At 40.0% G+C, this 16,442-nt stretch overlaps 2 protein-coding genes across 4 annotated transcripts in view; one reads left to right on the top strand and one right to left on the bottom strand.

The window, feature by feature from the left end:
• Positions 1-6,291, top strand: part of PTPN2 (protein tyrosine phosphatase non-receptor type 2) — a 31,068-nt gene extending 24,777 nt beyond the window's left edge. Inside the window, exons 9-10 of one of the 2 annotated variants that reach the window (XM_033065039.2) lie at positions 865-969; positions 5,469-6,291. In XM_033065039.2, the coding sequence (XP_032920930.1) occupies positions 865-969; positions 5,469-5,490 (127 nt within the window). In that variant the 3' untranslated portion in view covers positions 5,491-6,291. Of the gene's footprint in view, positions 1-864; positions 4,798-5,468 lie in introns of those variants that run through there. The other variant, XM_033065034.2, reaches the window with a different exon arrangement.
• Positions 6,292-9,271: 2,980 nt separating this feature from the next.
• On the bottom strand, positions 9,272-16,442 carry PSMG2 (proteasome assembly chaperone 2). Of its 2 annotated transcripts, none has more exons than XM_033061645.2 (7): positions 16,294-16,442; positions 14,542-14,713; positions 13,708-13,766; positions 12,763-12,881; positions 11,289-11,462; positions 9,988-10,108; positions 9,272-9,618 (listed from the first exon to the last, which is right to left on the bottom strand). In XM_033061645.2, exons 1-7 carry the CDS (start codon positions 16,360-16,362, stop codon positions 9,526-9,528), a joined length of 807 nt encoding a protein of 268 aa, XP_032917536.1. In that variant the 5' UTR covers positions 16,363-16,442; the 3' UTR covers positions 9,272-9,525. The 2 variants fall into 2 exon arrangements, with proteins under 2 accessions (XP_032917536.1, XP_032917544.1); XM_033061653.2 differs by lacking the exon at positions 16,294-16,442 and adding an exon at positions 15,242-15,333.

Raw genomic sequence — 16,442 nt, forward strand, 5'->3', positions numbered from 1 at the left:
GAGATCCAGAAACTGGGCTAGGACTGTGCCAAGCTGAGCCATGAGGTGCACAGAAGGAGGCAGGGTCTGTCCCAAAGGGCTGCAGGCCGAGAGGATACACAGCAGTTCAGTGTAGATAGGCTGGAATTCCAAAAGAACAGCTGGCTTACCAGATGCCCCAATGAGTTTCTTTCTGTCTTCATGAGTGTTTTGATAGAGAACGACAGCAATTCTGTAGATGTTTGAAGGAGCCCTTCACAAGAAGGAGTGAGGGTATGGGTTTGTGTTAGAAGTCAATCAAAGTTGGTTTTTTTTTTTTGTGACAGTTACACTGTCTTAGAGATTGTGAAGGCACTTTTGGTGACACAAATTTCAAGGTCATCCTGCTAGTGAACTCAGGTTTATTCTGTGTCCTTTATGATCTGGTTTGCATCCTGAGATGAGTACTATTAAACCTGCAGGCAGCTGTGAGTAGGGGTTGGAGTCATTGTATCATTGATGCTGGTGTGAACTCTGCATACTTGCACATGGTACCTGGCATTGCATATAAAGGCAGCCTCCACACAAAACAGCCACCAAAAGGGGCACAGACAGGGGTGAGAGACTCAGCTCAGATAATTCAACTAATGCTGTTCTTGTAGATGAAGTACTGCGTACATCTTTGCATCTGTCATTTACTTATTTGTGGGGCTTCACTGTCTGGAACTCTACATCTAGGTAGTTAAAACATAATAAAAGATTGCTTGGTTTGGATTTTGATATACTGCTGCCATATGCTACCTGATGGGTTAACTATTGGGAGTGTTGGAAAGAGGTTTGTTTTAATATTATAATAGCATTTTTTCCTGTTCTACAGTGTAAGATTCACCTTTTTTTCTTTTTAAGTTCTTCTGTCCGAAAACGACAGCGGGAGGATAGAAGAGCAAACACAGCACAGAAGGTGCAGCAGATGAAGCAGAAGCTAAATGAGACTGAAAGAAAAAGAAAAAGGTGGTTATACTGGAAACCTATTCTCACTAAGATTGGGTTTGGTACACTGATTTTAGTTGGTGCTTATTCTTGCTGGAAAATGTATTTTCAAGAACATTCCTTTGTAAGTCAACAGTAAGTGTGACTGCTCCAACAAATAATTTTGCTGGAAGGTAATGAGTAGGGGTGTGACTTTAAGCATAAACTCCTTATTCCTGGAATGGGTACAGACTGTTACATACAATAGAGAAGTGATGTAAACTTGATCTCATGTTGACATCTCAGGACTTTCCACTGCAGGTACTTAGAAAAATGAACCGCTGCCCCCCACAGAATTAATGGGTTTTGTTTTAATATGAGCAGGTACAAACTTGCTGCAACTGTTTATATACTTTTTAAAATGGTGTTCTACCAGATCTTCAACAAATGCTGAACCATGGAGGTTTAGCTCCTGAAGGCTGTCTGGATTTAAATTTACATGCCTGACATAAGCAATAAACAGTGTTGTATCATTTACATTATTAATGCAAAGAAGTTATCCTTAAATATGTGTAATGTGTAATGTACTAGTGACATGAACATAAACATTTTATATTCTTATGACCTAGGATAAATATATTTTATAATTGCATATTTAATCTTTTTGTAGTTCACTGTACTTTTAAAAGCTCAGTTTGTACAAATTTCTGACCAAAAGAATTTCATTTTGAAACGAAATGTAATTATAATTTGTGCATGAAAAGAATAGTGCAGCCATTCCCCGTATTTGACTCTCCAGTTTGAAATGAGCAGCTAGGGGTCTGATGAAGCACTTGCCAATTTCTACTCTGTTAATTTGCATTCCTTATTTATTTTTTGTAGTTTTCGTTATTTAAGTAAGACTTGGATTTTTTTGTAAGGCTTTTGAGAACTTAGCCCCCACTGAAAGTTATACTATTGATTATTGTATTCAGACTTCATCTACTGTTTGAAGGCAAATCTTGTTCAAGTGCTGACATTCCATTAAATGTAAACCATAATGTTTTGTGTATCTATAGATTTTAATTGCTAGAAAGAATAAAATTAATTAATCAGTAATAGTTGTAAAAAACACATCAAAGGAAACGGTGGCTCTAATAGAAAAGAAATGTTGGTAGTGTTCTTTCATACCCAGTGTTTTCAGCTGTATGAGCCACTTTGGTAGCTTCACAAAGTCTGGAACTGCTTTTCAGGTTCCCCAGCACTGTACTAGAGACCTGCTAGTAAAACACCTGATGACTAATATTTTGGGAGTATCTGTGCACAGCCCCTTTAAAATTGAGTGCTCCCTTTCCATTACTTGGGTAGTAACACTTTCTAGGTAGTAATTCAACACAAACCACTTTCTGCCCTTTAAATTACCTTTGAAGACAGAGATGGTATATGGCTGAATGTAGCTTGTTGTTCAAGCTGGGATCTAGTAATTTGTAGGATTGGATTGTACTTTGAAATGGGAATTTTATTTATTCAAGCATTGCCTTGTTGGGTAACTTCAGAGAAGTTATGTTTTCTCCTTCCATTTTCTAAGCTTGATTGTTTTCTGTTGGGTGTGGGGTCTTGGGGGTTTTCTTCCACCCCCCTCCCCCATTTTGTAAAGCACTTCTTGGATTTACTGCTGAAAAATACTCATAGAGCTGGATGAGTATTTGCTCCTTATTCAAAGAAATTGACGTCAAAGTTTTCCAGTACGTCCAAGCTTGGTAGTCACATACGAGGTGTGGGGCCCAATTACTCTGACATTTACTACACAAAGCTAAGTACAGCTTACTCTTTAAAATTCTCATTTTGCAATAGCTGATACTATTCTGGACTACACTGTTTGTATTGTAAACAAATGCTGAAGGGTCTGGATGAGGAAAACAGGTGTAGTTTCATGGAGTGCTGGATTCGGGAAGTTGTGCGTCAGTAGAACAAGACAATTTGTTCCATGGCATAGCTGGCCAACTGTGCAGCTTGAATAGCAGAATGACTGCTGGGACATAGCACAGGCAGGCAGCTCATATATCTTAAGATATTTCACAATTTTTACAACCACAGTAACTTTCAGCCAGCAAGAAGACTGTCAAAAGTTTTTTTTTTCCTTTAAATTGAGGACAGGTTTTTCAGTATCAGCTATAACTGATAGTAGGTGTAAATGTATGTGCCTTATAAAGATATTTTGGTTATGGAAAAATACATGGAATGTAATTTAAATGCTTTTGTAACAGAAATAGTCCAGATTTTATTCTAGATACTTTAAAGCAGCTAAGGAAAAAGTGCAGGCAAAACTTGGACTGATACCACACTCGTTAATTGCCCTTCTTTTTGTATGAGGATTTCCTGGGCTACCAGTATCCTACAGGCACGGAGCTCCAACTGCAGCTTGTCAAGTTGTCATTTTTTTTTCCTGATTCCATCTTCAAAATTCTGGCTTTTCAGTTTTCTTGATCCTGAATAATCATTCCTCAGTTCAGGGTGGGGCAGGGGGCAGCCAATTCAGATCACCTCACACTCTGTTAACCTTCTTGATGCAATAAAGCAGGACTTGCACATTCAGCAGTTGTTCTGTAAGAGTTTGGCTCTGTGATTGCAAGTACCTTGGGAGTCTTAACTGTTAATAATTTAGGGAGGATGAACCAGTACAAGCCTTGGACTGTTCAAAACTATTTTGAACAGTGAATTGTTCATGATAGTATGAGAATAGTAAGGAAAATCAAATTATTGGTCTCTTTGTACATTCCAGGAAATAATTTGGATAAAAATCTTCTTTCTGGTCCATCACCAATCCTTAAAACCCAAAATCTGGAGGTTTGTTTTCCTTGCTGTATGCTAAGCCCTTGTGATACTTTGTTATTCTGGAGGATTTAAATTTGCAGCAGTTTTGCACAGCTTGGATGTTAAATAGGAACAAATATGGACCAAAATGAAGAACTGTCTATCCCAGTCACCTCAATCATAGGAAATGCTTAAAGGGTGAAATTGAAGGACATGCATTCTGACCCCTCTCCTTTCCCCTGCCTCAATTTCTGGTAAACTGCTGGTTAGTCCCATGCTACTTCTAAAATGTCCTTGGGCTCAATTAAAAATGTTATTGTGTTGGTTTTTCCCTTCTTCTCTGGAAATGCCTAAGTTGAAATATTTGATGCATAGTGGGCATCTCTGATTAAACAATGTTTTACTCTCAGATGAACACTTGTGTACAAATAATGCACGTTTTCATAAAAAAATACCTAGCAAACATTTGGACCTCCACTGCAAGGGTTTTGCAAGATTGAAATTAATCCTCTAGGTTTCCTATTTGTGTTCTTAGTGCAGGCACAGTCCACTTAGTGACGGTACATATGTATTTTCCTTGAACTGTATTATCTAAAATAAATTAATTCAGTGTGAAATAGCAATTTGGAAAAAACCTCTGGATTTGCTATGGAAATGACATGTTGCCAGTGAAATGTGGCTTATTCTGTTAAACCTTGAGTAGTATGGTTTACTGACATCAGTTTATATCCCTCTGAAAAGGGAAGAGGCATAAATGTGTATGCATGTATGTGTGACTGGATTATGCAGGCGACAAAAAAGCCTGGTTAGCTTTATGTTTAATGAATGTAAACCAAATTATTTAGTTTGCTGTTTGGCATTATAGTAAAACCTGAGACACTTGAGGACTGCATGAGAAACTAAATTAACAATGACAAATGAGGAAGTCTTCTGCAGGGCCAAGTGGCTTAAGCCAGAGGACTGTATTTGCAAAGGTGACGTGACACACAGTAGTCTTCCTGGGCCTTTTTGTTTGCCCCCAAAGTTTTAAGTCAGTCTTTCATTTTTATGTACAAAAAATAAACGTGTTCAAAATTGCATCTCTGTCTGAGTCTTTATTTAAATTGAAAGGATAAATACTTGGAAGCCCTCTTTCAGTGTGTCGTAACTGGCGGAGGAAAGCTGCTTTATGAATCAGTGTAGTGCTTGCAGAACTCAGACACATTTTTACCTGTAGTAGCTTGGGGGTGTGGTGCTGTGAACACCGAGGTCTCCTTCTGTAGACTCTCAGAGTAGACCCTTCTCTTGCCTAAGAACAAAATGTCCTGTGCTGGGGTGTCTTTTTCACTACAGGAAATTTGCCTAGAAACAGTTACTTCACAGCCGCTGTAGCAGGATTGGCCTCCAAAGCTGTGAGAGGTGATGTGCTTTGAGATGTAGCCTGCTATAGTCCCTCTGAAGCCCAAGGAGACTTCTGCAGTGCTTGTGGTTAAATCTGTGACGGTTTGCTGGACTGAGACCTGTACTTGAAACTCTCCAGCAAGGATGTGCCTTATACTGTAACATGGAAATACATTCTGGTAAAGCAGTGGCTTTCCAAGAGTACTTGCTCAGAGGAAGTAGTTGCTCCAGGGAACACATGAAGCTGTTTGGTGTTGACAGTGAGCTGCAACCCCACTGTCAGTTCTTAGCTTTTTTTTTTTGTTGTTGTTGTTTTTATCCTGTACTCTGTACTGAATCGGTGACTTTCTTTTGGTTGTATGTCGCAGGCCGAGACTGACTGACACCTAAACCTTCAAGACTTGTGAATATTCTGCAGCTATAAACTGCAAATTAATGACATGCAAAGCGAGACATGACCCCTCTTCGGGAACAAAAAGTGAGGTCTGTTAAGTACCAAGAAGACCTCAGTTATCTGTTTACAGCGTAAACTGCACCGAGGGGATGAAGACCACCAGCAGCGTGTGCTACTTTGCAAAACAAAATAATTTACCATCTTGTGTTTTTATAATGCCTGTATTAATGTAGAAAGATGTAAAAGAAATAAATTAGGAAGTATTTTGTTTTGTACTGCCATTCTTATTGTATTTTTATACTTTTTGGCAGCATTAAATATTTTTTTAAATTGATGATGTGCTGTTGTGTGCGCGTTATGTTAGAGAGAACCTGCTAAGAGTGTGTGTTGTGGAAAAAGAAGGGTTTTGCCTTAAGGTTTCCTGATACCTGTCTTAACTGGAAAATGGCAAAATTAGAATGTGCTTTATGCAAGTATTTTCATTAACGCTAAGTATTGTAGTTTGATTTAGGAGGAACTGTTGCACATTTGTTTTGTAATACACCACTAAGAATATTATTTTATTAATCTGACCAGTTGGTTTGGTAATTCTTTATGTTTGCTATAAAATATGCACAAAATGTCTAAAGTAACTTTGTGACAGGAAAGTGTTCTGTTGGTGATGTTTTAAGGGGAGGAAAGAAGGAAAACCTGAACTCTCTCGACCCACAGTCCTGTGTAGTTAACGGGAGCTGAGGAACAAAAACAAAGCACACAAAAGTCAATGGTGTCTGTAATTAAACAGGTTTTGGATTGTGCCACTGCCGTGTGTTCTATGTACGGTATTTTCCTTCACGTCTCCCATCTTCTGTCAGTGTTCTTGACACAGGATAGATTGGAAATGGGTAAGCCAGAGTGCTGCTTAAAGGCCTTCTTCCAACGAGTTCAGCAGGTTTTCCAGCCCTGCGTCTTCTGTAAAAGAGCTGGTCTCAATTCTGCACTTGTTCTCTCGTGGTTTCAGACAAACTCACACAACTGTATATTTACTATGACTGTCTAAACTGGCATGTGGTGGGGTTTTACATAGAATTTGCACCTTGCATATTTTTGTAACAGGTTTTTATACAAGTCATATAGTTACTGAAAGTGTGGAAGAGGGGGGAAATCTAGGCCAATGGAGGCAATTTTTGCTAAAAAAGGCAGCAGCCCGAAATCTTATCAGAACTTGGTCTTGAGACCCATTCATGAAAGCAGTCATATTCAGAGTTGTGTTAACTTGAAGGGGAAGCTGAAGCAGGGGAGTATTTAATGCTATTTCTTGAGCTAAAGACACACTTGACACCATTCTGAAATAGTACAAATTGCCAGTCTGCTTTGTCCAAATTTTTTTCCTTTACATGATTACCAATGTTCTGAGCATGTGCTGGAGGAGAAAACAGCATTGCTACTTGATTCTGTTTTCATTTTCAAGTTAGTGCAGCTGTGAAACTAGGAGTGTTTATAGCAAGAGACCAAGCTCTGCCAAAATCACTGCAACAAACCCTGCTATTGTTGATTACGGGAACAGGACCTGTTTATACCACTTGGGACATCTTTGGATAAGGCTTTCAGCTGTTCATGCCTTTTACTTTAGCTACGGTTTAGATTTTAATTGTTTTCCCCCTCTTGGAGTTGTGAGTAAGCATGGAGTGCACAACTACTGGAAACGTGCATGTGCTTATTATTCTAGCTGTTGCTGTCACATGCAACTAGTTTATCTTGTGGGGCATAGACAGCTGAATATCCTAATGAAAATGCTGATTGCCCTTAGTTTTTAAATGGTTTTCAGCTGCTGAGATGCTGGGATAAAGTTAATGTCAGCCAACTTGATGAATTGGCAAAGGAGATCAAGATAAAGGGGTTTGTTGAGTGATGTCTTGTGACAGGAGAAGTCTAGCTTCTGTATACTTGTTTGGTTATTTCTACACAGGCCCCAAATCTTTACTGCTGTTGGGAAATTATTCAAAAAGATGAAGGGAGGGGAGAGAAGGGACCAAGTGAGTGTGTAATTGTGGCCTTTAAAGAAATGGGATTAAAATGATCAGACACGTGAAAGGCATTTTTTTCCAAAAGAAGAAGCTGTGATTTACTGTCAGTCATTTTTTGTTTCTCCAAGTTGAAAGGCAGGGTTGGAGAGATGTTTTTATTTTTGCTAGTTGTCTGAACAGCCGGGCAAAGGTGCAGCCTTGTCCTGCAGGAAGGTTTTGGTGTGTGCAGGGGCTGCGTTTGCCTGTCCCAGGCACTGGAGGCAGGAGCTGCTCGGGGCCAAAGGGAGCTCTGCCTGCAGAACTGCTGTCCTTGGAGAAGCTGCGTCCTTGTTCCTCTCACAAGGGTGTGACTGCCCTCTGCCTTCTTCACAGGGAACAGGAAAGCCCTGAGGATTTTCTCTTTCAGAAAGTACTCACAGTGTTCTCCTTTTCCGTTCTCAACGTTTTGCTCAGCTGTGCCTCTTTAGGAGGTGGTGAATATCTGTGGCTCACTTAAGAAAAATACTGTGAAGTAAGTAACACCCCTTTCATTGCTTCTGTCTGGTCCTTTAGTCCATCAAGGCTTAATTTGCTCTCCTGCTCTATATACACACCTTGTAGCCACTTGGCTCAATTTGAATATGGTTATTTTTCCAACTAGCTTTAGGCTTATCAGACTTGCCTTGTGCTACACACGGCCTTTTGTCTGCATTCCCTGACTGCATCTGCATTTTGACTCGTCAGCTTACCAGTCTGGATAACTGTGGGAATTCCTGAAAATACACTGGTTAATTCTCACTTTTCAACTATAGAACTGACCATCTTGCATCCATGATTTAAAGTTGTTTTTAAATCAGCTACTGTGACCAACCACTTCCAAAAGGTCAAAACTGAACACAGCCAAATACTGTAGTATAAATAATACAGTGCAACAGGTACATCACAAACATTGAACGCATGAACTTTCATCACACAACTGCTGTCTCAGACTAAGCCTCCAAAATCCACAGATACCAGAGTGCCTGGTATCAGTCAAGGTTGCCTGATTCCTTTGTATTTCAGAGCACTGTATTTATGTTCAGTCTAAGAAGGCTCATTGACCTAGAAAGTTTTAGTTCAGCATCTTAGTGGCTTCTGGAAATGGAATTGAAGCCTGGAAAAGAGAAGGCTCAGGGGTAACCTAATTATTGCCTCCCATTTCCCAGAGGGACCCTACAAGAGAGAGACTTTTTACAAGGGCATGAAGTGAAAGGATAAAGGGAAATAGTTTCAAACTGAGAGTAGGTTTAGGTTGCATACTAGGAAGAAATTTTTTACTGTAACAGTGCTGAGGCACAGGCTCAAGTTGCCCAGAAAAGCTGTAGATGCCTCATCCCTGGAAGTGTTTAAAGACCAGGTTGGCTGGGACTCTGAGCAACCTGGTCTAGCGGAGGGTGTCCCTGCCTAGAGCAATGGGGTTGGAACTAGAGGATCAGGATCCCTTCCAACCCACACTGTTCATGACTCTATGCAGACAGAAAAGACAGAACAGATGTTACACTGCTTGTGGTCTCCCCAGTTGAAGCTACCACAACAACATTGGGAAAAGAAGGCAAAACCAGATTGCTTCTGACCTTCACTTACCTCACCAGGAAGTCTTGAAAAAAAAGTAAAGATCCACAGTTGACGTGGAAGTGGAGGGTTTTATCTTCCAAGAAAATCCATGCCTACACATCACTCTCAGTTCTCAGCTGCATTAAAAAGGAGCACCTTAAGCTTGTCCATGGCAGTAACACTTAAACAAGGGAAAAGGTTTCTTAAAAAATATTTTATTAGAAAAAACTTCAAACCAAAGTTACTCAATAAACTGTACAAAACATATTTCTTTGGTGAGTTTGTGAAAGTTACCTTAATTTCTTTAGCTACCCACACAAAAGGAATTTTTCTTAAATAAAGCATTTATAGAGACACCGAAGAAAGCTGCTGCTCCTTGGCAATTACTGTGTAATCACCACCTCAAGGGACATGTGTGACTGCACATGTGACTCACAGCGAGTTCAGAGCTGATCAGAAGAGGGCAGGTGGGAGACCGTTGCCAAAAAGTAGGCGCCAAGAACTCGGTATCTTCCACTGTGAAGAGGAATCTGTGGAATTGTTGCTCTGCAACAAACCCAGAATAATTAAGTTTTAAGTAGTAATGATGTAACTGGCACAGGTATTAAAATAATAGGCAGCAGTACAAGTGTCAGTGTCATGGTGGGGTGCTTTTAGAGAAGAGCACTGGAAGAGAGAACTCAATCAAACCTTTACACCTTACCTTTTTGCCCACACCTGTCAAAGAAAAGAACTGGTGTTCAGATTTGTTTTTTCAGGTGGGGAAACTCCCAGTGAGATTTTAACACAAATATGCATTTTATTTGGCATATTCTTAATGACGAAGAGCCAAAATGAACCCATCTCGACTGAAGAAAAATTAAAATAATGGATATAAAATATGAAAGCAAGAACTTTAGATCAAACAGTACTTACTTCACTTTTAATCAGCTGGAGCCATTCATTAAGATAGTTAACAAGAACAAATGCATCAGGGATATTGTCTCCTTCTGAGCAAAATTTCAGAAGAACTGCCATTTGGATTCCCTCTGAACAGCTGCAACAAAAACGAGCATACATTTGTATTTTGTTTTTAGATCCACAACAATTATGTACAAAGAGCAGCAACAATGCGCATGTATCTTGTGAAAAGCCAAAACCAAAAAGGAAAAATATATGGATATATATTTTTTCCTCTACAGATTTCCTTGATCACATTTTCACACTTCATGCTCTTTTGCTTAGGCTTGAATTTGTTCTTTACTTTGCAAGGCAAGAATCCTACATCAGGCAAGAGTATTCAGGCTTTTCACATACTTAGTTTGCATTTTGTGCTGGTGAGGTGCCTATACACATTCTCTGATACAATTACTCCTTATCTTTCTGTGTATTTTAAGCCAGCAGTTTTGCAGGTTGCATATCACTATTTTACTCAGATTTTTTTCATTTTTTAAATTTAGATATTAAGATGGTAATTTGAAAATTTTTTACCTCACATCCTGGCAGGTCTTTTCTTTTGCAATTGTATGTTGTTTCCATACTGAAGTCAGTATAAAGGTAAGCATGGCATTAGTAACTTTGCTGCTGTTGAATGCAACAGTGTGATCAGGTGTCAAAAGTAATAATTAAAACATAAAAGTCGATTTTCCACCTGATACAACACATCTTTTGCAGAAACACACTGTTGTGCTATAAATACTAGTTTCTAAAATTGAAAAATTCAGCTTTCAGCACAACTTCTGATGCACACACCTTTTAACAAAACCCCCACAACTAATTTTTTCGCTGGGCTTGAAATCTTAACTCTTTCATAGTGCTCAGAATTACTTGCCAGTTTTGGGGGTTTTTTTGTATAACTGATGTTGGAACCATTTGCCTCAGGAAACAGTTTTAGTTAAACTAGCACAGGTTACAGGAATTCTACTGTTTACAAATTGTGGTTTGGATAATATCAGATACCAGATTGATTGTGATCGTAACTGTAAAGACTTCATTATTTTTCTTTGGCCTATTCACTTATTTTTTATCTTATTCTAACTTTATGATTCAGGACACCCTACTTCTCTTCCTCTTAATTTTGGGCCTGACCTGGAAGAAATTCTATTCCTATAAAGCCCTGTTCTATAAAAAGAAGGACTTTACATTTCCTGTAACATAGTCATTTACAAGATAATTTTACCCAAGTACTAAAACCAAGACCTTTGATATCTTTCTGTGCTTATCTTTAGGCAACTCACCTCTCAGTAAACAATAGTTTTGTGATGCCACCTCCAGGTATATGCAGAATTTTGTCTGTATCACTTATTCCAGGGTAAGCTGCTACTCTTTCCATTTCTTTCCAGTTTAGCTCCTTCATGCGGCCTCCAACTGCTTTCTCCAGATCAGGCGTGAGCAGGTAGCGCAGTGGTGTCCTAGAAACAAGTCAAGGATGCATTCAGTCTGCCAAGGAAAGACACTACCCCAGCTATCACTTGTGGCAGACAGAAGGTGCAAGCACTGAGGACCTCACACCTGCAGGGAAGAATTGCTCTGACATTCTCTCCTTCGCCAGATCAAAGTCTGAAAGTAAGTATGTGGCTTCAAAACTGTAGAAACTACTCAACTTTCTGCCACAAATAGAACTTAGGTACCCTTCCCAGGGCTCAAATAACTGGCAAGTGCCAAATACATATGCCAAGCACATAAACAGGGCAACTGCTTATGGTTGTTAAAATAATTTACAAATAAAATGCGCTTTTTCTTCCTTCAGATAGGAGGTGATTAATTCAAAATCTGTTAGAGTAAACTTGGACTTCACCATTATATAATATTTTTAGTAAGCTCACACTACTAACACATTCAGACTTCAGTCAAGTTAAAAGTATTTTCTGAATGCACTACCCTCACTCTTCAGTAAATCTGCTATAAGAGAGTTGTTCTGTGGTGCTGAGGGGGCTGGGAGAGTTTAAATCACAACTTATGACTTAGACCTCATCAAATAACCATCAGTGCCTCTCATTTTCATTCCATTTTAGCTGGCCATCCTTCAATTGTATGGATCTACCACTATATCTGGGATGTGCATAGATCTAAACCTCCTTTGAGGCTCTATACATTTATAGAGCCTGAGGATAACAACTGCAGAAATACCTATTTTGTTTCTCATTAAATCACCAATTATGATGCCCTCATCCAGCAAGAAATGATTGTTTTTTGGATGGGTAATATCTAGTAAAATAATATTGCAATTGCAGCCTTGCAGCTGTCTCCCAACAAATAATAACTAGTAACTTCCTACTAAAAAAAAAAAAAAAAGACAACTTACTGTCCCAAAGAAAACCTTTCAAATGCAGAATGATGACAAAAAGGTCAGAAACAAACCACTACTGCAATCAACTATTAAAAATCTAACCTGTGACCTGTATGTCAGCAGTTAATCCCTGACATTGCCTACAGCCACCATAAGTTAAAATTCAGGCAATGCAGGCCAAATGCAATTTGCTTTCAGCTTTTCATTTGATCAGTACTTTTGACAGTAGTAACCCAGAAAATTCAGTGACTAATCCTGTATTACATCATGTTTTAATACCATACTAAGCATTTTATGACCAATGCACACATGCAAGCAAAAACACCCTGCCAAAAGTACTCAGTACGTGGAAGTAGAAAGAAATATGTCAGTCAAAAAACCCCAGAAACATCAGTTAGGTCTTTTAAAGGACACAAACATACCCCAGAAGCTGCTCATCATCACGCTGGTACGCATGACTGCTGGACAGAAGGACAACCCTGGCACATTTGCTGCTCTTCACCCAAGAAAGCAGAGTTTCACAGAATGGCCTGTACTTGTTCTTTACGCAAAGACACAGACAAAAAGTGAAAAATTTAATTTGTCCTTAACAGTACTAGGTGTTACATGTAAATATGTTTAGCAGTGATGTAAATTATTCTTCATATCCACTTAGTCTTCAGCCTCAGATACATCGTTAGAAAGCAGAGAACTGCCCTGGTTGTTTATGTAAGCAAAACTACACACAGAATTATAAGAATTATCATTAAGACCATGTCAACAACAACAGTACCACCTGTTTTGTGTGCCACTGACATCAAAGGAAAAACCGTTAGAGTAAGATGGGATAGCAGGATCACACAGTATTTTCCACATAGAATTGCTAAACTACTGCAACACAATTTTTTTTTCTGTCACAGCATTCTGCTTATTTTAAATTACAGCCACTATCCAGTTAATAAGTAATATTAAATTCCTCATTTTTACCAAATGAATGCTGTTAAAATGAATATAGAATACTACAAAATAATTAAATTGGTGTGACACAAAAAAGAATAAAGCTATTACAAAGAACACACAAAAACAATAAATGTAAAGGTAAAAAAATAAACAGACAAAACCCAGACCATTTTGTATTTTCATGACTCTTAATAACTAAGGAGACATTTACACTAAAATCTACCAAAACAGGTATCTGTTGTGGGGCTTGGAAGAACAAAAGCAAAACCTTAACCCTCAATGAATGTAGAAATCAATAAAACTGTAACAACTGCAGAAGGTGTTATAGCATGAAGTAGAAAAATACTTTTGCCAGGCCACTTAATATTTGCCAGCAGAACTATTCAAGCCAAATAATGAAGTTAAGAACAATCAATGAACATACATACCTTTATGAAAGGTGACCTGATCTGCAGAACTACAAGTTTCTCCGAAGGTAGGGAGTACACTACAAGAAGAAATCATAAAGTCTTGTTAAGCAGAAACTTAAGAGAAAAAGATCTGGGTTTAAAAATATCAAGAATTACCCCATTTACAAACTTCGGGATAGTGAACCTTTCAGCTATCAATTAATACAGGAAAACCTGATAACATCCACTGTGTTAAAAACACATATTCCTGTGCTTCGTATTTTCATTAGACTTAGCTTCAGTTGTACTAAATTCAAGGATTGAATCACGAAAGATATATGAAGATTTGCCTCCTGTAATGATTCAGATAATGTACGCATCTTTGCAAAGATTGACAGATAATTCTGAGATTTCTGTGATTTAAGAGGGTAAACAAAATAAAATATGTTCAATGTAGGGAAAGAAACTAAGAATTTGTAAGGGGAGTGGGAGAAACATTACACAGGGAAAAAGGTACGTAGGAAGGAAGAAGAGTATCCTTCTAAATCAGAAATTCAACTTGTATTCCAATAATTTAAATATGTGCACACTTGCTATCGCTTTGGATTAACAGCACTGAGAGTTTTGGCTGTATTGCAATATGGCTCAAATTCAGCATTTCTTACTGGTTCCAAATGTCAATTTTTTTTCCCAAAAAACCAACAGGAACAGTTTCCTCTGTGAAGTGTAAATACATTCCTATCTGTAAGTTTCTGCAGCTGTTTTACTAACCTTAACTTAAGCACATCACCAAAATGTAACAACAACAAAAAAGTAAATATGATGTCCTTGCATCTTATGCCCCTGCAAACACCTTCAGCATTCAATACCCACCTTCAGCATTTATACTCAGCTCAGTTGAGTTTTCCTCTGCTGTTGCATAAGGGTTATTTCCAACCATTGGCACCAGGCAATCGGTGTAGAAGTAACCAACTTTAGTCATGTCAAGTGTGGAAATCACCAGATCTATTGCCAACTGACCAACATTTCCCACGGACACTGCTGGCTGAAGCAACAGAATGAACTGAATTACACTGTGCTTTATGGATGGCAGAAGGTGCTCTTTGAACAGTGAAAGCTTAAATTCCTTAAAATCTGGTCAAACATGATTTCTAGAAGTGGCTGCTCATCCTCTGGCAAAGGTGACTATTTCCTACCAAAAGAATTGGTAAACACAGGATTTAGTCTCTGTCTGACAAAAAACGTCCCGGCCACTTCTGTGAATAATTGCATCTCATTGTAAACTGAAAGAACAATTTGGAACTTATCTCCTTCCCCATATTTTTGGATTGAGAGTAGGTAAAAGCCACTCAAGCAACTGATGTGAGACACGCAAACCTCACACGATGCCCCAAAGGCAGCTCTGGAATTACATATTAAGCCTCTAAATCTCAGACTGACACCCTTACTGACAAGAGTAGGTTGTTTTTCATTTTTTTAAGGATGAAAATGATAAGGGTGGCCTTAAATTAATTTCATAGGAATTGCTGTGGATTATCATCAATTGGGGCAGACACTGACCTAAAATACTGACCTCGTCTGATGGCACGAAAGAGTCAAAAGTCTGCGTCCTTCCAAAAAACTATTACAGGAAGACAACCATAAAACGTTCGGTTGCTTTTCCTCTGATTTCTAACCAAATCTAAGGATGGCTGCAGCCGCCCACTGCGGAGGAGCAGCGGGTTTGGGGCTGGCGGGGCGGAGGGGCCGGCAGCCCCGAGTGCCCGCACGTCCCGGCCGGCGCCCAGCTCGGCAGCGATGTGTTTGCTTCCTGCCGCTTGTCAGCTGACCGGGAATGACTTCCTGCGCAGCCTGCACCGTCATCCCGGGCTGGGCAGCCTGCCTGGGAAGCGATGGGGTTCCCTGCAGCTAACCCAGCAAGGCGGGGGAGAAATGACGGCGTTTGCCCCTCCGCAGCCTGCGCTGGAGCGCTCGTCCCACACCGATATCGCCCCCTCGGGCACAGGACCTGACACTGCTGCCACACCATGCGTGAAGGCGATAAAAACGCTTCCTAAAACAATCCTAATCCGAGATTTAAATGCAGCAGAATTATTTCATTTTCCTTTTAACATCGGAAACATTTATATGTCGCATCTAAATGAAAAAAAATCCCAAGCTTCTACTGCAGTGGCAACCCACGGGTGCTGCAAATCCGGTCAAAGCACATAGGGCGCATTAATTTTCAGAAGAGCATACAGCTATAGCTCCGTAATAGCATATAGCTATTACTCTAAAATAAAATACAGCTGTTGCAGCTGGGCACGGAGCGTCTTGACAGCGACAAACTGGGGTTCTGAGGAGGGAGAAGCTGGCAGAAACGGAGAAGACCGCGCTAAACTCTGCTGCAGACAGAGCCCTCCAAACCCTCTTTTCCTCGTCAGATTCCACACACACCGCCTTCCCTGCGCCTTCTCCGCTTATCCCGTAGCCAAGTACCCAGGGACGACCCTCGGGCAGGGCACGGAGAGACACCAGAGCCCGCCGTGTCCCGTCCCGCAGGAGCGCAGCGGAGCCCTCAGCACAGGGCTGACCACTCAAACCCACCCAGGGCGGGGGAAAGGGGCAAGCAGGAGCGTGACTCACCATCAGCAGAGTGAAGCCTTTAAAGTCGGGGGCGGCGGAGCCCCCGCCGCGGTCGCATGGAACGAACATGCCGGCCGGGAAGGGAGGAGGGAAGCAGGCAGTGAAGAAAGGAAGGAAGGAAGAAAAGGAGGAAGGGAGGGAGGGAAGGA

Source organism: Catharus ustulatus, chromosome 1, assembly GCF_009819885.2.
Source record: "Catharus ustulatus isolate bCatUst1 chromosome 1, bCatUst1.pri.v2, whole genome shotgun sequence".
NCBI lineage: Eukaryota > Metazoa > Chordata > Aves > Passeriformes > Turdidae > Catharus > Catharus ustulatus.